The 26,343-nt window shown below is 43.6% G+C and overlaps 1 protein-coding gene across 2 annotated transcripts in view; it reads right to left on the reverse strand.

The window, feature by feature from the left end:
* The window catches only part of PDE3A (phosphodiesterase 3A), a gene marked incomplete at its 5' end in the record, with an annotated part of 266,489 nt that extends 241,417 nt beyond the window's left edge, over window positions 1–25,072 (reverse strand). Inside the window, one exon of one of the 2 annotated variants that reach the window (XM_082063703.1) lies at window positions 24,212–25,072. In XM_082063703.1, the coding sequence (XP_081919829.1) occupies window positions 24,212–25,072 (861 nt within the window). The remainder of the gene's footprint in view (window positions 1–24,211) is intronic. The other variant, XM_082063704.1, reaches the window with a different exon arrangement.
* Window positions 25,073–26,343: the final 1,271 nt, after the last annotated feature.

A 26,343-nucleotide genomic window follows, 5' to 3' on the forward strand; every position in this document is an offset into this window, starting at 1 on the left:
CACACGGGCAGGCGCCACCTCGCCACTGCTGTGCAAACCCACCAGTTCCTCAGTCGCTCAGACTCAGCAAGTGAAGTGTGGACAGAGCTCCCCGGGTCCCCACAGCACCTCCGCTTCACCAAGCAGCGACAGCAGAATTCCCAGTGTGGCAGACAATACAGTCACCAACAGCTTACAGAATTACCAGGCTTACAGAACAGCCTTCCTTATGCAGTTAAAGCCTTTCATTGACCTATTTATATCACTACTTATTCCTTCCCATTTCTCGGCCAAGCAGCCAAAGAGTGGCTGCACCTCTTAGCAGGCAGACGAGCTGATCTCGCCCCCAGTTGCTTCTCACTCTCGAGGATGTCAGTCAAGTCCAGACTCTGCAGATACTTGGTGCCTGTCACGGATTTAAAAGGGAGACCTAGAACACTTAAAAATAATATTTCCATGTAAACTCATTACCCTGTTTTTGTTGCTCACATCAAAATCAAAACATTAAAAGAATTTGTTCAGTAACACCGGACTTTTTCTTTTTTTTTTTAGCTTGACTGCACAAACGCCTTTTTATTTTGAAGGGAAGTCACCAGGAATCTCAGCATCACCAGCAGCTCCAAATGATGCCCTTTAAGTGCTTGTTAGGTACATCCCACCTGAGATAACAGCACAATTCCTCCTATAAGCAAACAGTTATTCACCACACAGACAAGCTACTTTTCCCACTACAGCTACTCCCAGGTATTTCCGAACCCTTTTCCTAAATTTTAATTCTGTAAAAATCTAGTAAGGTGTTCATAAAGTGCTCTTGAAATAAATCATTTGTATCAAACAGAATAAAGTTTTACTAGCATTTTCCCCAACACAAACATTCCAAATAAATTTCAGTTTTCATCAAAAAACTATTCAGAGTTACTTTGATTAAGTATCACTTTTATAAATACAGAGGCAATTTAAAACATCTGGAACATAAAATACTTCTTTGTATGCAATGTTTTGAGTACAAGTCCATTAATTTCACAAAATTTGCCATGTGCTTCAAAGTTAACTGAGGTGACTGAACTAGGTGTTACCTCTGAACAGCTGAGCCACAGTTAACTGCTTGTGTGCTGCCACCCACACCAGTGGACCTGAGCATCCACACCATTAGGCTGCTGATGGAAAATGCAAGAGTGTCAGCAGGATAATCCACTACCATAAAAGAAAGACATTATGTGCCTGACCCAATAAGGTGAGACAAATGACAGGGCATTTTAGAGTATTAAATCTCTATCAGAAGATGAAACATCATGGAACAGATACTTGTGCATTAGCAGTGAAATCAACACCTTGATGCTCAGCAAGTACAGGTAATAGTAGCAACTCATTTTAAACTGGCTGCTCCTGCAGCCCCAAGAAAGCCACTATATCAAGGAGCTCATGGGTAACCCTTAAGAATTGGTCCACCTCTTCACCAAAGCATTCACCAGCATCTGTGGAGCCAGGAGGCAGGATGAGCCAAACATAATTCAGACCTATATGCTAGTAAAAAGAAAAAGAGGACAGATTTAAATGTCAGCTGTAAGGTTACTGCCAGACCTCCAAGCTATTTTAATGCACTTACCAATGGTAATAAAGACCGAAAGTGGTGGCTTCACTGTCGTTTAACAAGCAGCAGAGAAGGTTTTAGCCACAAAGTAAGCAAAGCAGGATACAGCAGAGGGACATCACGCCAACAGCACCCTCAGGAAAGATGCTGCCTGCAGGCAGCACATGAAGCAGAGCGGGCTCCCTCCTGCCGAGGATGCACTTTTGTGTGGGGGGGTGTGTGTGCACCAGCCACAGCCACTGATACGCTCGAGGTGCTGCTGCAGGCTGGTTTCACCCCACTGAGCATGACCTGGAGAACTCGCGTGTCCTACAGCATACAAATATTTGAGTGCAAGACAAGCGAGAAGCCAGGATTCTGGCCATTCTTTGCAACAAGGAGTGGCACTGCAGAAAGAAAAAAGACTTATTTCAGTCTTCCTGTAAAAAATGCATCCTGAAATCCCTCCTGGTCTTACCGCCACTTTACTGAAGAAGTGTGGTCATCACACATCTTTCTAGTATGGATGGTAGCCTACCAAGGGAGGTACTAGTACTTTGTAACTATCTGTATAAATAGCTGAATATCAAAAGACACTTAATTCTTGGACAAACTAGTCCCTTAGTCAATAAAATATTCTTCTGTGCCTTAACTGCAGTTTGCTCAGTTACAGCCCAGAAAGAGAAACAAGTAGGAGATACTGACATCATGCTGGAAACCTCATGCAGCTGAAGTTTCCCTATGCCTTTTAAAAGCATCACTACTTTGGGGGTTGATTGCTTCATTCCACATCTGGTACACAATCAGGAATGGATCTAGTGGCCTCAACTGAGGCTGGCACAAGGTGTGGTTTCCATGTCTTTTTAAGTCTGTACCACTCAAGGAAGCACAATGTTAGAGATCTCTATACCTCGCCCTGAGTGAGCTAGCCCACCCACTTGTATATTGCAGCATTACACAATGATAATGAATCAGGTCCTGGAAACCTGCTGGTCTGTAAAGACTGTAACATTCCTGAGCAAAATCTTCCCTGCCCCCCCATCACTAAAGTTCTGTACAGTCATTGCACTATCGAGACGTATTTTCTTACACAATTTTGAGCAATTCCAAACTCCCTGTGACACCAGAGACCCACATGTCAGCTGTTATCACATGCACATGCCCTCTGATATCCTCCCTCAAGTCTCTCACAGCAGGGCTGACTTAAGATCAAAATGGATTAAAAAAAAAAGGGGGGGGGGGATGACACATTAATTCCATTTATAATGCAAGTCGCAGATGCTTTAACGTAAACTGCCAAAACCAGTTGAGAAACAGGCAAGAACTGATGTAAAATCTGAGTCCCAAACTGACATTTAGTCCCAAGACCGTGCAGGACGCTGAATAAAAGCAACCTACTGACGCAGTTCACCAAAGCTATTCCGTCCCTGTCTGCAATTTCCTGACCTGTTCCCACATCAAGAGTCATTTCCTTTACCTTCGTGCTGACTCCCACTCCTACACAGGCAAATGACTGAGCTCTTTTCCCTCCCTGTCCTCCCTTCCACCCAGCCTCAGTAACTAACATGCTCCAAAAAGGCTGCTTTCACCAGGACTCTGCCCACCTCCCGACACACGCGGCTCAACAGCCAAGCAAAGCGATGTGCTGGCACATGCAGAATCTGCTGTATCCAGGGAATATGCATTAGGGAGCCAAAAGCCCCACACCCCCTTGCAGTGTGGTTTTAATTATCCAGGAAGAACCCAAAGAAATGTCTTGGGCTCCTCGTAAGACCAGATCACCTGTGATGCAGCAGAAAATGCCCCTAACCACAGATTTCTGCAAAAACCTCTGACTCCTTAAATGCTGGAGCCAAAGCTGCATTTCAACACTACAGAAACAGTTGTCCCTCAGTCTTTCCACTCTCTCCACAATTTAGCCTATTGCAATATACATAGAAGACAAACCAACATTCAAAAATATCAATCTCATCATTAAATGTAAGAAGATCACAGGAGAAAAATATAAAAAGCCCCAGCCTAAAATCTTTTGCTTAGTCCTCATCTATCATTCTTTTCCAATCTACATGCTCAAGAAAGGAGCTCAAGGTTACTCTTCTTGCAAATGCTTTTCTGTCTTGTATTATCAGCCATTGTTATTACCTACAGTTTCATTCAGAGACAGCATTTGAATAGCTTTTCAAGGGGAAAATTCTTTTTAATCAAGTCAGATCATGGATGATGTTAACCAGATTTGTTTTTATTTCTAGTCACTCTTCAAATTATTAATATCATTCCCTGCAGATAAATGGTGTGTTTGTGGTTTGCAATACACATGGAGAAGGAAGACTTACTAGCACAAGGGATTCATAGTATTTTTGCCAACAAGAAATGGGAAACTTCTCTGGGCAGCAGAAAGTAGAGCATCCACTTCAGTAGTATTTTCCTTTTATTTTTCTTCTCCTTTTTTTCCCTTTTTCACCTAATAAAGGCCTTTGGCTGCATTTCCTTGATTCCCATTTTTGACAGACAACTGAAGCAGGAATGTTATTAAAGACAGTTAGAAAAATCCTTTCTAATAACAGAGATAAAAATAATTTCATGCAAGTGACTCACAGGGTTCTATGCAAAGTGTCACCAGATTTGCCCCCTTGGACCACCAGGCATTTTCCAGGTGGCTTTACTTAAAGCATTTATCTCCATTTCTCTGGTTACATATAGTGCCTCACCATTTTTCTCCCACACAATTGTTAGGAGTCCAGATGTTTAAGAGTGGGAAACGGTTATGATGTAAAGAGGATAAAGTTACTCTTTCTACCTCCTTTGACCAACTGTACAAAAGCTGGTGCTTTGCCCAAACTGCTGTGGCAAACTCAGCAGCGATTTTCTAGAACAGACTGAGACGTACCACCTCTTCCAACACTAAATGGAGCACACCAGACAAACGTACCAAGGTTGCAGAGCGTTATGGTCCTTGGTGGAAGCACTATCAGGAGAAGGCTGGCAGAGCACACTGAAAAAGCGATGATGCATCCTGCCAGCCAGGCACACAAACGCCTGAAGCAGCACGCATGTGTCTCACCTTCAGCTTCAGTACATCTTGCAGTTGAACGCTGAAACAAACCCTTTCCCCAACCCCCAGCTGTATTTTTTAGATGCAGTTTTACACACCAGGTCAAAAATCAGGTAAGAAGCATTTGACAAGAGAAAAGAAAAACAACCAAAGCAAACAAAAACCTCAATGTCAACAGAAATGGAGGAGGGGAGAAATAGCTATTTAAAAGTGACCCTTGCAGGGGGCGGGGGGAGAAGTCTGTCTGATTTTCTTTGGATATAGTTGGGCAGGAAATCGTTGAGGTGGGTTAAAATACCTTTCTTGTACATGCTTTACAAAGAATTTCCTCTGATTACTAGAATAATATTTGTTTTCATGTCAATCTTGATAAATCACAGCTGCGGTGCTTTATTTCCTCTCTCCCTTCCCCTTATTTTCATCTATTAATAGGCCTGCATGTACCCACACATCAATAAAAAATATACATGCATATTTATTCTATATGTGAACACTTCATTTTGCAATCAAATTTCCAACATAACATCATCCTGGTCCTGAACTGTGTTGTTTGCATTTGTACTACTGAGCCCACGGCATGACCCTACAGTCCCTCTTGTCAGCCCAGGATCCCAAGGATGTCAGACTGCACAGAGCCCTATGCCCAGGGGGAGAGCCAGAGGTACCGAGGAGGTAATTCAATTAACAGCCCTGCAGCCACCACAGGCTCACAAGTGGAAGTGGCAAAACAAGAGAAGCATAAGCCTGAAAAATATTGCCTGTTCGGTTGGTTTTGGGTTTGGGTTTTTTGTTTGTTTGTTTGTTTTTTTCCTTCTGTTTCCTCAGCTCAGGGGGAGGCAGAGGGAGTTGAAACGTCTGAAGAAGCTTTAGTGTAATTCAGAGCTATTCAATTTTGCAATTTCAAAGCTATAGAAGTCTCTGGAAGTAGTTTTAGCCAGGCATTTTAAACCACCAATATGGTCAGCATCACTTCCAAATTACATTCTCCTGTATTTCCACTGTTGAAGTTTGGAGTTCAGCATAGAAAGGAAGGAAGAGGTTTATTCTTTAAGTTCAATACACCAAAACTCACCACACTTTTTTATCATTTCACATGCAATTATGAAAAGCTTAGTTCTTGTCACAACTCATCTCCCCACAGGTGTCACCTACTCACTTAAAATACAACTCCGAACTAGTTCTCAGGCCCAAACTCAACACATTTTCCAGAATCTAAGGAGAAGCTGGAGAGCACCAGACCGCACTGCCACGGCCCACTGAGTTTCATCAACTGATCAAGTTGAGAAACTCTTTCAGATTCAAAGTTTTTCTTAATGCCTCTGACAGTCACAACAGCTGCTTTATTTCTGTGCCGAGCAACATTAACAAGAGAGTTATTTGCTTTCTTCAAGAGGATCTAGTACAACTTTAAAAGAGGACTTTTATTACAGGTCCCACTAACCGGTTACTTAGTTCTTAACAAAGCAGGTAGATACGGTTTTGAAAACAAGAGTCCCTTTCCCAGAAGGTTACCTGGAGGCATCTGATCTATTCCTATGGACAGTAAATGCATTCAAAGGTCTCCCCTGGGAAAGATTATCTCCTGGAGTTGATTAGGCAATTTTACAGCTGGCATGCTGAGATTTTAACAGCCTTTAAAAACCATTCAGTTAGTTCAGACTGAAGTGACTTCAAAAAAGGAAACAACAACAACAACCACACACAGAAAAACACAACGAGAACTGACAACAAGAATGTTAAAAAGCCAAACAGACAAGAACTACTGGGCTGGCCGGCAGGGTGTAAAGCGCAGGACATGCTGTTCCCTACACGCACACATCCCCAGGCCTTTCCTCCTACAGTTCTCTCCCAAGCCCAATGCTGGTAACTCACGCGAGCAAGGGTCAGGAGGTTTGGCCCTCTGGTGCTCTGTCGTGTCCTTCAAACTGCTGTCTCTTATCTGGCTGCTAAGGAACCACCCTACACACAAAGCCTAACAACTCCCGGCCACTTCATCTCACACCACCGAGCACTCTTTGGCAGCCATAAAAGCATTAAGCTAACAAGTGGACTTGATAAATCAACTTGTAGCTTGGCTAAGATGAAGAGCAATTAGGAGCCTACCTGGGACTGGAATGCTATAATTAAAGGGCAAGAAAATTAAAAAAAAAAAAAAAAATCAACAAAAAAAACCCACTGCCACCAATCTCAACTCGATAATGCAAACCAAACAGCATAGCAACTCCTGAAACAGAGAAAGGCAACAGCAGAAGAGCTGCAAGAAATCTGATCTGTTCTTCAGCAACCCTGTGTAAGGGCAGGCACCTAGCCTGCAAGCTCCTGGCTCCAGCGTAACATTAACATTGCACACTGGGCACAGAATGGAACATAAACAGGGCTTACTGGTTGGGCTCCATATCCCAACAGTGAGCAGAACTGGCACTGCGCGAGGATGCAGGCCAGCAGCTGGGGGAGGCAGCTCACAAGCTCATGTAGGCAGTGGAGTGCAGGCTGGGGAGAAACACCATCAGCAACTTCTACACTTGCCTAAGAAAAAGCAGATACCTAGATGCACTTGGAAAAACACCTAAAAGGCTATTCCAAAGGAACCTCTTGTGCAAACACATGAAATTTCCCTAGATAGCTTGTTGCAGTGCGCTACTCCCATTGTTGCTGGAAAAGTTTACAGTGATATCCAACCAAGCCTTCTTTTCCTATAAAATGAACAGGATGAGAAGAAATCAGCTACCAGCAGACATGGAGCACACTATTATTTTCTCTATCTTCTGACATATCAGAAAGGACACGGGTTTTGTTCACAGCCATTCCCGTCCTCTAGCCCTCTCAAATGTTGTTTATATATATAGAGGAGGGAGAAGCTCTGAAGTACAAGAAGAATTCAGAGGGAACTCTGGACTTCCAGGCTTCATCCAGCAGAGACCAGATGTGATGCATTTGGCTTCCATGGCAAACAAGGGAAGACAGAGACATGCTTCCTTCGAAACCAGATTTTATCCCAATACCTCTGCACATTCATTTTGCACCAGCTGAAGCTAGCTGGTCTCAGGCAAATCACACAGCTGAAGCAAGGAAGTTAGATGGGACACAAGAAGAAAACAGCACTAATTCAACTCACTCGATTTAGTATTTTAATTGCTTCAAGTACAGCCGACCAGGTACAGTCAACCCAACAGGAAGAGGTCTCAGGCTTTCTCTCACTTTCAGCTTCCTGGAAACCTACAGAGATACACAGTAACACTTGAACTCAGAAGGCAGCAGGCCAGAGAAGCTCACCATTAAGAAAGAGCTAACAGTTTCAGTACCCACCTTCTAACCATGTCTCTAGCCTGGAAGAAAGAACACTAGCAGCTACAGCTTTTCTGCAGCAACATTTAATATGAAAGCTATCACAGGATACTCATTCTTGTGAGATGGCAAATGCCCTTACTGCCCACCCAGCTCAGCACAAGTAGAATACATGATACACCTCATAACATCAAGCCAGAAGTCCAGAGGACTTTCTAAAAGTAAGGAGAACAATACAAATGCTAAGCAAGATTAGCAGAGGGGAGACCAATTTCCTATTTGATATTCAAACACCAAAGGAATAAAATATTTCAATGCTAGCAGCTCTGTTTGGAAGCATCTGACAAGGGCACTTCATAATACCTACTGGCCTGGGGAAACTTGTTTTCTTACAGCATTACTGGTCTCCAAAATTATGCAAAAGTGCAATAACAGAACTAGAAGATGACTGTAGATGGAAGATCTGAATTGTTACCAGAAGTCAATAAGAAGAACCATGCCATCTCAGGAACCTGAGAAGCACAGTAAGTGTTACCACCACAGAAGCACAACCCTGGGACTTCAAATCCAAGATAACAACTCAACAAGCTATTTGCAGGATATCAGTCCCACCCACAATGCAGGATGCTTCCCACTGCTACCAGATGAGGGAAGGGGACCAAAGACCAGTGCATGGGAGCTGTCTCTCCAGGTCCATAAGCAACAGTTCATGGTGAAGATTTCTACCTTGGCAAACATTAGAAGATACAAATTATCTTCTAACCCTGATAGGGATTCTTTCCTATTTTAGTCTTCTTTTTGTTGTTCATTTTTGTTCTTCTGAAATGGTTACAATTCCAGTGGCAGTGTTAACAGCAGGCCTAGAAACTACATGCATTCAAGAAGCAAAAGTAAACAAATAAAGAATAAGATCTTGTTCATAAGCCAGCCCTGAAAGCTAATTCATTGCTTCCTATTTCAAATCAGTATGTGCTCACATCAGGAGAGAGCACGGCATATTGTACTTGCTGGGAAAAATAATACACACATGGAAAAAGTACAAGACACTCACTGATACATGGATCAGTTAAAGTTTCAAAACCCAATGTCTCGCCTAACCAGGTCATTAAAGTAACAGTTTAAAGCAAAACAGAAATTGCTTGAATTACACGTTTAACAGGAACAGGGAAGAAACAGTGTTCAGAATATTATAAATAATTTCCAGGACGAAAGGCTCTGCCCACATGCAAAGATCACATGCAGGTATTTAATTTATAAAGGAATTGTTCCTGTACATACTACATATCATAGTAAAAATCAGGATGTATTTTCCAAGCAGAAAACCCCACTGCAGCTGCACAGACCAGAGCACGTGTCTTAGCACACACTGAGCGTCACAGGCACCTCTCCCAAAGCCAATATCGAAACTGCTATGAAGACCCTTTCATCTGATCGCTGGCAAGCCTTTCCCAACAGGCGCTGAGCTCTCTCTCCTGTTGTTGCACATGCATTTCAATATTCACCACCCCCTGGACTGAAATGAGTTAAGACCGAAGGAGGTTTTATTTCCAGCAGTACGACAGAGGGACTTCTGCTGCCAAAAGCAAATGTGAAATAAGAGGGCCGGGTGTGCCAAGCAGGGCACTGCACTTGGGAGCCCTGACAGGAATGGCAGGGAATCCTGTGAGACTCTCAGAGCTACAGGCTGGATAAAATGAATATATACACAGGACAGAACAAACACACAATGCTCCATTAGTTGCTAACGGTCTGCTTCCAGAAAGCTGAATCAAAATGTGACTCCACCAGAACCACCTACCATAAAACCCATTACAGACAGACGGATCTCTGCTATGAAGTTCAGACCCCGCTCTTTAAAAGTCTCAGTAAATTTTAGATCCAAGTATCAGAAAACTGAATTATGATTTCACATCTCTGATACAATTTCTTTCCAGCCATCACGGCTGTAGCTGACAAACATTTCCCCTTCTTTGTAAACTACTTTGATTATGAGCACCATATAACATTTAGGGACATTTGGTGGCAGTAAAATATCTCACAGCAAGGCTACCGTTAAATCTTTGCTGAGAAACAAGGCAAGACATCTGTTTTACATTGTCTTTGAAATAATTAACTGATTTGTGCATTACCAAAGTGAAAATTAATTTTATTCTACTGTGAGAAAGTTTGGGAAAAGTGGAAGTCTTCAGTAATCTCTAATAAGAGGGGGGAGAGGGGGGGAAGAAAAAAAATAAAGTCAAGATTAGGCCAGACAAAGAGCCAGTTCCCACAAAAGGCACGATGGAGCTGCGCCAAATGCTTCTAAGAACAGAGCATTTTTTGGTTGTTTATTTGGAGCCAAATTTCTTATGCCTTCATTCTCTCTTTTATGGGTATTAATAAGATTTCCACATAAATCTGTCTCTACTTAGTCATCTTCACCACTGTCAGATTTGAGAGTCCTCCATGAGGAAGGATTGCCAACACAAATGTTTATGATGTCACACGAGCCTCACTATCGCTCCAGCCATCGCTCGGAACAAACAGTCCCAAAAGGTGAAAGGCCACTACAGTCTATGGAAAGCAAAGGATTTAAAAAATGTATATATATCATTAGAATTAAGAGACTCCAAAAAGAGAGGGAGAGGGGAAATAACAGTGGGAATCAACTAAATGCATTTCTTTTTTTGGTGTTAACAAACAAAAAACAGAGAGCATCTATCTCCAATTAATATACATTCTTAGGACAGAATTCACATGCTTCCTGGAAATTTTACCTGTAATTACCTGAAACTGCCTTTCTTTGATTCTTCTCCTATTTATTTCACCAGCCCTTCATTTTCAGATCACACATCTTTCATCGATGCATGGAAATTTCCTCCAAGACACCAACAAATTTTTGCATTCAAGCTTTTGCATTTAGAGGCAGGTAACACTATCAACCCCTAAAATCTGAGATGGCATCTCCGTAGATTCAAACTCATGGACAGATCTCTCTGGCTCAGCAAACAAACATCCAACCTCCAAAACAAAGAAACAGAACCAAAATCAATCAAAGAAAAACAAAGCAAATAATCAGATATTCTTGAATCTGGTTGAAGGGAAAGAAGTGAGATGAGCTATGGAAAAAATACATCACCACACAAAACTGTAGTGTTTCTTGGGTGTCAGTCATAGCCTGAAACAAATCTAACCCACCTTTCTTAAACATGAAAGCAGAATCAAGTGTCTAAAACCCACCCCTAACTTCCTTGGCCTGTCTTCTATGAGAGAGGAAAGAGGTTTCAGATTTTCTGGTCTAGAAGATAGGGAACGATTCAGGAATAATTTAGCTCATTGATGTAAACATTCCTAAATCAAAAAAGAACATCTGACCATCACATTTCACAAGAGTGGCACTAAGGAACCTGTTAAATCAAAGCATGTGGGCATCAATATAATGAGAATTGTCTTAAGTTTGCTTTTTATTAGGGGGAAAAAAAAAAACTACATAGATCTAAGAAGTTACATATATAAAATTTCATTAAAACCATCTGAGATTGCAAATTCAAGCATTCAAAAGATAGTGTATGCCATAATTATGCTTACAAACACCAATTCACTATTATAGATAGCAATCCATTAAGATCATAGGTAAGATAGAAAGCACCTTTCTGGGCTATCAAGTTTCTGCCTTAAGTTCTCATCTACTTAACTGCTATTATGAATGATTAAGACAATCTGATCGTTACTTTTATCTCAATCCTAAAAACTTTAAACAAATAAAAGACCCAGAGGCCCGTAGGCAAAGTTCTCATGAGTACACTGAACGACTGTAAAGGAAGATGTTTTGTCACCACTCCCACTAGCTGAGGACTTTTTGGGCTGGGTTTTTTAAGTGCATATCAGTAAATTCTGCAATACACTGACTTTGGTTTAAAGATCAACAGTTTCCTCAGCATCGTATTTCTACTTTCATTTGAGAAGAGACAACATATAAAGCAAATCAGGACATGGAATAAACACATATATTTGCAGCTGCAAACTCCCTTCCATTAAGGAGTTATACTAATTCATGGCCAAGAATTTTATCATTTTTTATCACAGATCAGTTGCAGTTCCCAAAAGGATAATAAAATCTAAATATCTGCACACGACAGCATGTCCAGACATGAACACAGACTTCAAAATTCTGGGTTTTCAAAAAGTCTGCTCGAGTGGCAGATCACAGCCCAAGTCAGGAATATCTTAAGGTAATCTTAAGGATCTTCTCTCTGGTCTATGTGTCATACAAAAGGAAAAACAAATTATAGATTCAAGGATGATGGCAGCTAAAATATTGGAAGGAAAAAACATGGAATCTATGCCTCAGTCACCACAAGTATACACCATCCATCAACCCTGAATAAGAACATCACTCATATTAGGACTAAATTTATACACCACACACAGTAGAAGAGAAAGTTGGAATAAAGATTAGGTAGATTTAAGAGGAAGGAGACAGACAATCTGTTTTTACTACTTCTCTTAAAAATGTTCAAGAATTCTCCAAGAAACACTTTGCTGTGCCTTCTCCCTCTGTCTCACCACATCACACGTACCCAGAAAGCTAGGTTTAGATGTCCTACATTTCAGTTAAGCTCTGGTGCCTAGTATTTCCTATCAGCTGGCTGACTCCAAATGTGCGTTGCCAAGAGGGAACAACAGGCTTGGATCCTCAAGTGGAATTTAAGCTGGAACATGTGCTTTAGTGCTGGTACCCCAATCCATCTAATTGTTGCACTATTATCCCGTGCTCCTCTATTATACTGCTTGACACAAACGTAGCAAGCTTAGTAACAACTAACATTTTGTATCCTGCAACCCCAAAGTCAGTTTTCAGTATCCGTATGCCACAGACAATATTCCCCTTTGCCACTGGACATACTCTCACTACAGTGTCTATAACGAAACACATACAGAGCCAGCACCGCCTAAAATAATCAAACTGTGTACACCTATTGGCATACCTGTCTGCTTCTGGGCAGTACTAAATGTGTTTGCTTCTTCACAAGTCAGAGGAAAGACGAATTCTCTGCAACTCTGACCAGAAGTCTGTCACTGAAAAGGTTAGGGCCCTCCTTCCACCCTTATCCCCCTTTTAATCTCTGAACCTCTGGCAGAGGCTTCCTCGCAGCTCAGTTCCTCACAAGCACAAGGGAAGTACAGCATTAAATCCTTTAATAGAAAATGTTTATTCATTTGCAGTTTTGTATAATCAGCAGACAATTAAGACTTCATTTAAGAATGGCACTTGCATATGAATGAAGCTGGTCTTAAAAAAGAAAAAAAAGTAATGGAATATGAATTATGTTGCAGCATTTCACCTCATACAGAATTCAGAATCAACAGAAAAGCAGCAAATTTCAGGGAACTGTTGTAATAAATAAATTTTCAGAACTGTCCTAATAAATAACAAATACTAACTAGTCCTCAGCTTCCTTGAGAATAGGTACATAGCAGCAATCACATATACACTACATATAACAGACCAAGTTTTACCAGCTAAAGCTCATCATCCTTATCTGTAAAAATGCGCGTCAACTATTTATCTCAGCTGGTCTTACCATGGTTGTAACAGCCCCCATGTACGCCCACAAGAAGGACACTGGCTCAACCTGCACAGGGACCTTATCAGTTCCTCCTGTCCAGCCAGACCTGAGCTCCACGTCACAGCTAAATCCAGCAGCAAGTAAGTCCAGGCATCATGTAAAGCACCTATATGGCTTTGCACCTCTAGAACAGAGTTGTAGCACCAAGTTCCAGTTCGAATATTGGAACAGCATGTGATAGTAAGACACAAGTATGTATTTGTTGATCAAAATCACTACTCAAACATCTACAAATAAAAGAAGAAAAATTTTGCAAAACTTGGTATGCATTTACAAGTCAAGAAACGAAAAGACTAAAACTAAGACAAATTAAAACTCAAGCAATGGGCACCAAAGTTGGTATATTAAGAAACGTGCTCGCCTGTAGAAACATCAGAAAAATATTATTAAATATCTGAAAGAACAGTGACATATGTAACTCAGGCTGCAGACTGTGTTGTCAGAGTCAAAGAATTTCATTCCTCTAGGCTACACAACACTAATTTGATTGTGTATATGTACACAAACACATGGATATTTACATATAAAGATGTATGTGTGTGCATACACATCTATAAAAACACGCAACAAAGTCTCAGGTCACATTTCAAGCAGCACAACCAGTGTTAGCTTTGAATTACTTACTTTAAAATAAGAAAAAGAACAGCTAGCCTCTTTTTTTTTTTTTTAAAAAAAAAAAAAAAAAAAAAAAAAAAAAAAAAAAAAGGAGCAATCTGCAGATTTGTGTATGGGAACACACCCTCCTCCGGCACTAATGATTCAACTGAAAGGATCAGCCTGTTACCCTGGGAGGACTGAGCACTCTCAATTCCCACTGAAGTCAGCGGAGGCAGGAAGGAGATTATCAGTAATCACTACAAAAAGAACATTTTTAACAAACCTTGACTTGCACAATATAAATTTTAAAATATCACTGAATGACCTCCAGGAGAAGTTAAAGGTATTCATTGCCTCACAAGATGCAGAGCTACATCTCAGCTCAAGTATTCCTGTAACAATCCCACTTACAGACTCACACTAAAACTACAGCCACATGTAAAATATCTTATCAGTTATCTTGCAATTATAAATACACCCAAACACACCTAAGTTCCTTATCAACATAATATACAGTGAATAGACCTTGTCAAGAATAACCTGTGGTTAGCATCACCAACAAAAATGAAGTGAAATGCACCTGAGAACTCTACATGCATCCAACACTTTTTTTGCCACTCGCCAAGCTACTGTCAGGGGAAGGATTTCAGTATTACCAATATAGAAAAAGCCCTGCCTGCATTGGGGAGTGTGGTGGAAATGAAGCTGCATAATCTATTCTGCAAGGAAGACCAAGTTAGATCAGTAAGCTGGTGAGCTCTAACAGGCTACAGTGAGAAAATGCAAGAATCTCGTAACAAAAGCACTCAAAACTGCAATAACAGGGACAAGAGGGGGCAGCATGTAAGACAAGGTCAGGCAGCCCTTTCTAGTCTACACTTTTGCACAGAGGCCTGTACCTTTCTACAGCTGCCATTCCAATTGAGATCTAATACACAAACATAGACAAGTTTTCACAAGTTTTACTCCACAGGCAACAAAAAGCTTGGATGAGCGTATCTAAATTACTGCTCATAGAAGAAAATATTGTTTGAACGTAACCTCTCAACCCATACATCACCACTTCCGACTGCCTCATCCATTGCTGGTCAGAGCGCAAACACAAATGCCCATGAGGGCACCTTTGCAGGCTGACACCCCAGTGGCTTCCATGGCCACCACAGGGCTCACTGCCCACCGCTCCGGCCTCTTTAGCTGCCACACACTCTCATTTTAAGGTAAATTTAGGGTATATATTTTTGCTGAGGACAACGTAACACAGGTAACAAAACACGTTGATGTTCTACCTACACTCCTTTATATTAAATACAAATATATATTGGTTTATTTAAAACCATATAGCAAAAGTAATTGCAAAAGACTAGCAAAAGTACCTGTACTTCAAGGTGAGGAATAATTTTGGTTATTGCTGGTGGACATAGAGATGCTAGCAGGTATCAGCAACCTGCTGGAAGCACAATAATTCACACAAAAAAATCAACCTTCGGCATTCAAACACTCAATTATTTCCTCTTCTGGAATTCATTTCAGAAATGTACTTACGGACAAATTTAGTCAAACATCCGTCAAAAGGATGCTGCTCAGAATAAGCAATGTTCAGTTTTGGAGATGATTAATAATTCTTCCCCCTGCATTATAATCATTTACACCAAGAAAACAAGTCTGCAACTTTACTTAAATAAAGAAAAAGGTTCTTTAAGACAAAACAAAACATAAAAAACCACAACTAAAACCAAATAAACAAAATTGTCATCAGTGACCTGATCTTCAAAACACAGCAAGCGATACCACTTTCCATCAGACTTCACCACAGCTATATTTTACACATCTTTTAATGAGGCTGAGATATTTCTAGGAGAACCAACCAGTCTGAGGAATAGTTGCTTTTAAACTGTCACCAGAGTTTGTGTCAGGAGTTCAGCAACCATCAGAAAAGCATCCTGAGTATGTCTGAAAAGCATCACTCCTACAGTCAGGCACACAAAAATCCCATTAAAAAAATAAAGATGCAGAATATAGATTTATTTTATTTTAAAATTCAAACCAATGCATAAATTCTTACCACAAAACAGAGCAAACTTAAGCAACCCACGAAGCACAAAATATAAATAAGTCACTTTAACACAGCATATTTCACTGGAGGGTTAGAGGTGTTAGACAAGCAGGCCTCGGCTATGGTCTGAGCTATTTCTGATACATGGAGGTTTTGTTTTTTTCCACTCTCATGCAGGGGTAGAGGGAGAGCCTTTAGCTGTCTTGATGCTCATAAATATCTTCTCCCTAATTGTTTTCAGTAGTTAATTGTAGTAAAAATTATGAACACAGCCATGCTGTAATAGGTCCTGGTCAGTGGACACTTCAGACGAAACAGTAATTTCACTAAAGCACACCACAACAGAGTAAACAAGTAGGAAATTTCTTCCTAACTAGTATCAGACTAAAAAAAAAAAAAATAAAGCCAGTTTTCCAATCTTCAACCTGCTTGGAAAAAGAAACCTCTGAACTTCAATAAATAATAAATACAAATGTCTAACAATGTTAGAAATGCTTTACTCATACTTTGTGACAACACATTCCATGATCAGTGTTTACTTCTATCTTGCCCATCCAGGTTTCTTGCTAGAAGTTTAACACTAAAGTGTTGGTTTGTTTTTTTTCCAAATTCCCTTCTATTCTTCAATTTTTAGGAGAATGCCTATTCAGTACTCCTCAATCAGATCTATTGTTACGCATTTTCCAGTCTCTTCTTAGGTGACAATAAGAGGTTCAGGCTATATGTGTAGACCCCAACTGCTCACTGTGGCTGACCAAAACTCAACACAACACTCCATATCAGTGCTTCACTAATCTAATTTCACTATAATACTTCACACACACACAAAACCAGACTTTTTCGGTGACCAGCACTGCCAGCTGACATAGAGTCTTTTCCCTGAGAGGTTCCAAAATTAACAACGTAATTTCACCAACCAAGCTCTTATACCAAATACCTTCCTGTGCTTTTTGTTTCACCTTTCATTCGGCAACCCTTAAGGCAGCATCAGGAAACCATCCAGCTGCCTCCTACACTCAGCAGTAACGAAGGACCATTTGTCTCATCAGCTTGTTCTGCTGCTGCAATCTTCACATGGTGCTTCCCTTTTATTTATAAATAGTCATAGGTGTTCCTGCTCCAGCAGGGGGATTGGACTGGATGATCCTTCGAGGTCCCTTCCAATCCCTGACATTGTGTGTGTGTGAACAGAGTCACGAGGTGCCACAATACATAAAGCAATGGTGGTTTAGCCTATTCTTCTGGATTACTGACAGATCTGGAGGCAGCTTCATCTTTGTATCGTGATCTCCAATTGCATTCTTAATTGCCTTTTTGAAGGCCAAAACCTACTGCCGCTCTTTTTCCAATGACTAGAGCAGCACAACCTTCTCTTGGCTGTTTTGCCCCTACCTCATGGTGCCGCACTGCCGGCAAACTGAACCCCAGGGGAAGTACAAGAAGCGGGCAACACTGCTGGTATCGCCGGGGAAAGACACCAAACCGTTAAAAAATAATAAAATAAAATAAAATAAAATAAAATAATAAAATAAAATAAAATAAAATAAAATAAAATAAAATAAAATAAAATAAAATAAAATAAAATAAAATAAAATAAAAAGGCGGGCTGGGTTAAGTACCACGGACAGATGTTGTTCATTACGGCGGTGACCGACGTGGCGGGCGGGGTCGCGCGCAGCGAGGGGCGCTCGTGCCCTCTAGGGGTCCGGCCCCGCCAGCGCGCGCCCCGCCGGCCCCGCCCCCTCCCGCCGCTGGGCCGGTATCGGCATCAGCATCATCATAATCATCATAAGAGGCTTGTAACAATTGCTCCCACACAGAGGGAGAAGAAGCTCAAACTTTTCAGTAACCACAAAGAAAAAATAAAGGAAAATCTTGATGAAGCTTGATAAAGGAGTACAGCAGTTCTTCCTCCCACCACCTCATTCAATCCCCAAAGAAAGGAAAACACTGACATTCCCCACAGCGTAAAACCTGGGCGGACGTAACTTTTTTGTTTGGTTGGGTGTTTAGTTTTGTTTTCCAGAGAACTCCTGATGCTACCGCTGTACTTGCAGCAGGGGTTGCAGCAAGCTAAATCTGGGAGGGGGGAAAACAAAAACAATCCAAACCAAACACACACACACACACACACACACACACACACAAAAGACTAGAGAGAAAACACAAAACACACACTAAAACTTGAAAAATTACGGAGTCCAAAGGATAGGCATTTATTTCCAAGCAGCACTCTAACACAGAAGGGACTTTGAGGAAAGGTTCATCAAGAAACTTTTTCCAAAACAAGCAGAGAAGAAAAACCTTGCACAAAGAAAAACCACTTCTACTTTGTTAGCTGATCTTTACATTTATTTCCTTATCCATCAAGTCTACTATACATCTCCCCTTAGATTATCTAAGCAAATCACAGCAACGGTCTCAAAGCTTGAGTTGCAGCAGCATTCTTTGTATTCTCAAACCACGTACGATGCAGTCAGCTCACCCCTCTCTCGAGCCCTGCAGTTTGCAGGCACCAGATTTCAGCAACCTTTGCAGTTCCAGGGCAGGACATTTTATTTTTTTTATATATTACTTTTTAAAGAAAAATCCCAAGCAATAAAAAGCCCAAGCATATTCCTTCAATTTGTAAAATACAGCTGTGTCTCAGTCTCTTGCAAAAAAAGAGCTGGAATGCAAGCACAGTAACAGCAGATCAGGACAAATTCATACAAATGTCGCAGTTAACATCCAAAACATCATGTGTCACTGTTTTTCCCCTCCAACCCCCAAAAAGCTTCTCAAAACACAGTTCATACACAGGGTCACTGTTCTGGCTGTTTATTTAATTAACATGACAACCCAGCGTACACAGGATTTCTTTCAGTTCCCCAGCTTTGCATTTTCACACTTCAGGCAGAAAGAGTAGAAAGTCACTACTGTATTTTACTTTTTTTGCCAGTGTGCCCTAATATAAATTTCTTGATTTAACCGATTGACGAAAATAGATTCTAAATCAATCGTGAGAGTTGCAGCTGCAGTTTTTACATTTTTGTAAGGTTAAAAATAAAAATAAATTTTAAAAAAACTGGGAAAAAAAAATCGAAGTAGAGCAGGTTTGCGTAAATGAAGCCATGCAAAAGAAAATAAAGTATTATGTCTGGAATCCCCGGGTGATTTTTTCTGGAGCCTTACTAAAATATTTTACACAGTTGTGTTTCGGCAAGTCACCAGATGACATAACTCCCCAGTATTCCTTGGTTTCTAGTGACCTAAATGGTAATGCCAGCAAATCTTATCAGAGTAATTACAGCTCAATAATGCTTATTAGCAGCAGGAGGTATGCGGTATATAACACTGCATGCCTAATAGGAACTTTGACATACAAAAAGTTCTAGATATTAGATCTAGAATCTAGATATTGGATCTAGATCTGGATATTAATCTGCCTTCTCCCCTCCAAAATTTTAAATCTCTGTACGTTGCACTCCGTTCTCTCCTATTTTCAGGCCAGAGGCAGCATACGTAATATTGAAAATTGGTTATAAGATAAGGGTACAGCTGCCCTTTTCTTTGGACAGAATGATAGAGACCCAGGAAAAGAGGGGAAGCAATGCATTCCTGGCACTTACAAAGCTCTCACTGTCAAACAATGAGAAGAACAGATAAAGACTTCATCTTCCTTTGAAAAAAAAATATTTTTTCCCCTCCATTTCTTAGATCTTATTGCTGAAGAGATATCTTCGACCATGTGAACTGTTAACAGTATTGTCTTCTCAACTCCACAGACAGGCAGTGATAACGACAGCCCTGGCTCACAACTTTCCCAGGCTACAGACTGGGAACAGGCAGAGTCATCACCTAGAACCCTGCGAAAAACGGTCAAATCGATCAAAAAAACCCTCTGCTGCTGCAGATGGAAGACAAAAGGAGTCTGTCACCGAAGTTGTTGATCTGAAAAAATAACTTTTTAAAAGGAGAAACAGGCAGGGAAAGATGTGGCAGCACAGAACAGCTACCAAATCTCAAACCGATTAAAAATAAGTGACAGACCCTCAGGTGTCCCTCAGCGAAGCAAAAAGCTTTCTATTTCTCCAAGTGCCCACAAGAGAAAGAAGGAAGGAAAATGGGCAGAAACATGCTCTGCCCCAGGAGCCAGAGGACACGGACAGGAGTTTGCACATGGAGCCAGTGCTGGCCTTGCAGCCAGAGGAGAAACTCCTCCATCCTGCTGGTGCCCACCAGCAACACTGAGGACCAGGGCAAGACTCAGCACCTCGTTAGTGCCTTCTCATACAATGCTGTGTCACCCACCAGTTTGGGAACTGGAAAGTACTTCAGACCCTGAGGTGTGCTGTACCTGTGACAGTCTTCTGACAAAATTAAAAAAAAAAAAGGCTAAGCATTTGAACTACTTGTAGCAGCAGCTCTAGCTCATTTAACACACACTTGTAATAAATCTAAGCTAGCTGAAAGCCTCCCATTCCCCCCAAACAAAACAACAAGCAAGGCAAAATCCTGAGTCTTCGGCACTGTTCAAAATTGTACAGCTACTATCTCCTGTGGAGTATTTTACCCACCAAGGTGAAATCATCACTTTAGACTGTCGTATGTCAAGATCAAGACTCGCAGATCAGAGAGACAAGCTCTAGAACACAAAGGCCATATAATATTTTAATGGGAAACGCAAAACACACTTCTATTCCCCCCGCCCCCATCTCCTCTCCATGCTTTTAGGGAAAACTAAAGTGTTTGCAAAAACATGAAGAAGAAACTCCAAAAGCCATCATCCTGGAGGTAGTTGTTTATTTACCAGAAGAAAAAAAAAACAGCACATGCATTTGTTCATTCACTCACTGTCTTATATATCCATTCACAATTTCTCTCTGCTGCCTCTTTCAAATCTGGGTGAGTGAGCCCTCAAGGAGCTGAGCATCCTTAGCCGGCATTGATGAAATCACAGGCAGACAATGCTCAGCTGGGAGCAGGATCAGGCTATTACAAAGCACACATTTCTCAATGAGATCTACACACACACCAAACTGGAAGCTTTTAATCCAAAGAATTTACCAAAATTGAGAAAGAGAGAACATATATTTAAAAAATCCACCACACACACACACCAAAAAAAAAAAACACCAGAATTAAAAGAAAAACCAGTAAAGACCACTTCTGGCACCAAAAAAAGCTTATATCTTGATGTGTTTGATTTTGGATGGTGGAGTTTTACTTAATAAAGCAGCTTTTCTTTTTAAATTCTTTTTGGAACTGATTAGAAACTAAGGTGAGACACTTCTAAAGAGGGAATAATTTAGTGACATACGCATTTCCAGCTACTCCGACTAGCAGCTTAAAGAGCATACTTTTCATTTAATTTTACATATTCTAATACCTCTGTGATGTTAGTCTGCAGCTCCTAGTACTGTCCTTTAGATTCCAAGACCACATAGATTCAACTCCATGTTCTAATAAGGAAAAATCCAGCTAACAACTGAGATGTGTGTGACTAAGAAAAAAAAAATTCAGGAACTCCGACTTTTGCAGAATGTCATATCACAAACAGACGGGGAGGGAATCACACTCTGGAAAAATAAAAGCTTAATTAAATGCTCAGCAACAGAAAAGATTACGTGAGAAGTAATGGAAAACATCTCTAAAAATTCACTTAATGTTATTCACCAAATGAAAGCATGTATTTCAAAGCAGTAAAGTAGACCTATTTCCTGATGAAAATTATTGGCAGTTCCCAGATGTATCAACAAGCTATCTTTCAGATCAGAAACATTCAGGGCATATTTTTTAAATACAGGGGGTGAGAGAAGGCCTGGTCTTGTTTATAAAGTCCTCATCTCTATTTTTAACATGTTATATTTAAAAACTGTCCAACGCAGAAACATTTACCTATGGTTTCTTTAAGTCTATAGGGAACTGATTTTTGCTATAAACACAAACTTTGCTGCAAGAAAGTCCCAATTCTCCCAGCATTTCTTCAAGGCCCTCAGAGAGCTTTGTTTCAGCTTTTCCATTTTTCTATCTGGCTAACATTTATTTAAGAGGACAGCTTTTAGGGGGGGGGGGGGGTGCATATACATGCAGCCATACTGTGCTATAAAAAAAAGAAAGACAAAAAGTTTCCCCATACTCAAAAGTAGTCATCCATTTCTAATCACCCAGCAGCACAAGCAATACCAGATTTCACTATTGATTAACAGCGAGTGAGAACAAAAGAAAGACAAATTTGCCAAAAAAACTGCATTGAGTAAACTTCACAGTTGCCAGCTAACTCCACTCCAGCTCCGCAGCTTGGAAGCGGGAATTGCTGGGGGCAAAGCTGACCAATGTCCCTAAGCAACACACCACTGAGGGGGAAGAAGGCTACCTTGTTATCCATCACCAGTTTAACATCTTGGTATACAGAGATGGTTTTAACTCCCTCCATAAGAAAAGAGAAGGACATTATCTCAAACTAGTGAGCCCTATCACCAAATGATTGCATTTAGAGATGTTAACTGAAAAGCTGCTTTTATTTTAAGTGTGAGAGTGACTAGAAATACGTTTTAAACCTTAAAAATGATTATTGTAAGAAACCATCAGAAATGTCTAGCGTCACCAAGTATAAACAGTTTTAATTTCTTGCCTTAGATACTGTATTTACAAATTATTCTTACACCCTTCTCCCTCTCTCAGTTCCTATTAAAGTCAGAACTGGGTCAGCTGTCTACTTTTTCACACTGTATTTGCCCGGACACTGTGGTAAATATTTATTTTATCTAAGTAAAAACGTTAAATAAATAAGTGCATTTGTTGTAAAATAATCCTCAAGCATATAAAGTTGTCAGGCCCTCTTCTACAAAATGTCATAACCAACCACATAGGGATGTAATCAAACCATTTCTAGAAACAAACTAGCCACCCACACCATATAGTTAGATGCCATCACTTGGAAAATACTTAGCTGCTTATCCAGCAAGCAACCTGAAAGAAAACCTTTGGTGTATGGCAACACGCTTCACTTGACCACAGTGCACAGACCCATTTTCAATATTAATTGGAAAAGAAAGCTTAATGCCATTTGCCACTTATTTTCCCCCAGGTTTCCCCTTCCACTGCTCGGTGAGGGTTGCACTGACTTTCAATACACTCAGTTATACTCGACCTATCGAACTGTTCCCTCCTGGGGCAATCTTAAATCTCAAAAAAACCTGAGAAAACATTTCGAGCACAGAACTAAGCCAACCGTGTGTCCATGGCAAGACTCTATACAGCTGTGCAGTAAAGAGAATGGTGTTTGCTTGTTTCTTTTTCTTTTTTTCTTCTTGAGATGCACATTCAAAAGAATGCATCGCTGCTAAAAGAGTAAGTTCTCACTCATCCCTTGAAATCACGGCCTCTTAATGGAAACAAAGTTGAGATAAATCGCGTGTGCCTCGAACCGGTTCCCACAACCACAGCAGAGCGGGAGCTATTGATTACACGCACAGGAACAGCCCTGGGAAGGCAAAGTGCAAAGATGAGCACCGCGCTGTGCGGGCCAGCCCCAGAGGAGACGCTATCGCCCTGATAAGGGACTTCTCCCACCGAGGACAAGCTGCTTGGCTCACGCACGCACACCTTTACAGCTTAAAGCAAGTTTAATAGGGCTAAGCTACCTTTCGGTGAAACCCTAGGTTTGAAAAAGCAAGGCTCGTAAGTGATGCTGGGAAACCTCAGGGCTGTGCAAAGAGCAGGTTCCCACCAGCTCCGAGAACCAGGCGGGTACCACCCGACGCAACTTTCTGCCAGCTTTGAGAAAAGCAAGCGCCGGTGATGGCTGTAAAAGAAAGAAAACCCCGAGCACTCTCCCCGTCGCCCTCAGCCGGGACAAGTCAGGCTGGGTCCGGGGAGTCCCCATCCCACCAGCCCCAGGCCCGTCCCGGGGCGGCCGCACGGGGCTCTCCGCGCCGCTGGGAGCCGGGCAAAGCCCGCACCGTGCTCAGCTCCTCCACCGGGGAGCGGCCGGGAGGGTACGTCTGCCCGCGCCTCTGCCGCCGGCGGGGCTCCCGCCAGCAGCAAAGTTTGGGACCCGTCCGCCCCTGCCCCTGCCCTACCTGCTCCCGGGGGATGCAGGGCAGCGAGGTCCGCCGGTGGGTCTTGCTGCTGCTGCCGCCGCCGCCGCCCGACATCTCAGGGGAGATCATGGAGCTGGACCGTCGCCGCCGCCTGAGCACCGGGGCTTCGTCCGCGGCCGCGGGGGCGGCGGGAGGCTCCGCCAGCGGGGCGGCCCGCCGCGGGGGCCAGAGCCGGTCAGCGTAGCCGGCCAGGAGGATGCCCAGCAGCCCCAGCAGGTAGGCCAGGTAGGGCCGCCAGGACGCCGGGACCCTCTCCAAGGCGACGAGGGACGTGGTCCTGGCCGCGCTAGTCACGGCGAGCATGAGGACGCCCTGCCTCAGCTTCAGCACCAGCCATGTCACGGCGGCCAGGCAGCTCAGCACCACCCCCGTGGCGGCGAGGGAGAGCAAGTGATCCTCCCCCGCCGCCAGCGCCGTCTGCGCCACCGCTTCCCCCCCGCAGCAGGCGGCCAGCAGCAGCGCCGCCGTCCGCGGCCGCACGCCGCCGCGCAGCAGGTAGCGGCCCGCGCCGAAGAAGGCGGCGGCCAGGCCCAGGGGCACGGCGCCGGGGGGCAGCCAGCCCCAGCCCCGCGGCCCCGCGCCGCCCTCCGCCGCCAGCTCCCGGCCGCGCTCCCCCCGCACCAGCCTCACCACCAGGGCCAGCAGCACGGAGAGGGAGCCGGCGCACAGCGCCGAGGAAAGTTTCCGGCGGCGCCAGGTCTCCCGCGGCGGCGACAGCGCGGTTCGGGAGGCCGGTCGCCCCTCCGCCGCCCTGCCGCCGCCCCGCGGAGAGCCGGGCTGCAGCCCCGCCGGCGGGCAGCGGCCGCTGCAGCCCGGGCTCCGAGCCTCGCCGCCGGCCATGGCCCCGACGGGCCTCGCTGGACTTACTCCCAGCCGGGCAGGGGCCGGGAGTGACCCCCCCGGCGGCCGTCAGCGGCGGGCGGCCGGGGGGCAGCCGCGGGGGCGGCGGGCCGGGGTCGCTCCCCGCCGCAGCGCCGGCATTTCCTGCGGAGCGCGGAGCTCGCCCCCCGCTCGCCTCCTCCCCGAGAGCTCAGCGCCGCACATGAAGGGCTGGGGAGCGCCTCGCCCCCTCCGCGACCCCCTCGGGCTTGGAGGGGGAGTAGTAAATTAGAGATTTTTTTTAAAAGTGCAAGAGAGGCAGAGACGCAGAGAAATCCTAAACAGCATAAGAAAAGGGGGGGAGGGGTAAGTGGGGGAGAGGCAGATGTACCACCTCAGAAGTGCTGTTTAATTTCTAGGCCATCATCTCCCTCACAGGCGCTCCCGGCGGAGGCAGGGGCGGTGCTGCCCGCCGGAGGGTCCGCGCCCGGCCCGCGGTTGTCCCGGCCGTGCCCCGCGGTCGCCGGGAAGGAGTGTACCGGTCGTTGCGGACCGCGGGGATGGAGGAATGACAAAAAACAAACCAAACCAAAACAAAAACGCCCAGAAAAATATTGCAAATAAAAGGTCAGCGGAGTCGGGGACAGAAGTTGCGAAGTTGTGCCGGGACGGCTAGAGAAAGATCCGCGGGAGGGACTTTGAAGGGAAGCTGCTTGGGAAGAGAGAGAAGGAAAGCAGCCTGAATGCTGCCGGGATAGTCCTTGAGTTTTGTACGGAAAAAAACAAGTGATGAGAGCTCCCCCCCAGCCGGGAGAGGATGCTGCCGAAAGCTCAGAAGCAAACCCAAACCCGAACAGGAGACCACACCAAAAAAGAGCGGCGGAGGGGAGAGGGTGTTGGAGGCGATAACGAAGCACAGCAGGCTGCCGGGGAAGGGGAGGTTGCCACTTTCAAAAACGGCCGGACCGGCTGCCGGGAACGGGCTGCGCCGGCCCCGTCCACCTCCAGCGCGGAATGGGGCGGGGGAGACTCCGCACCCCGCGCCCGAGGGTCGCGGCGGCTCCGCTTGGGGCCGGGGCGCAGCCCGTGTCTCCCCCGCTGCTGCCCCGCAGGAGCCTGCGGTGCCACCCGGGCGGCGGAACTCCCCGGCACCGTGCGCTGGCGGCGAAGGCATAAATCCGCCTGTCAGGGAGCGGGGCAATTACGAGACCGTAAAAAAGTCAGAAAGATGGATGTTTATGAATGATTATTACTATTATTGTTGTTGTTTTAATGGGAAGCCCGCACTGGAA

The sequence above is a fragment of the Streptopelia decaocto genome, assembly GCF_964273445.1.
Source record: "Streptopelia decaocto genome assembly, chromosome: 1".
Lineage (NCBI taxonomy): Eukaryota > Metazoa > Chordata > Aves > Columbiformes > Columbidae > Streptopelia > Streptopelia decaocto.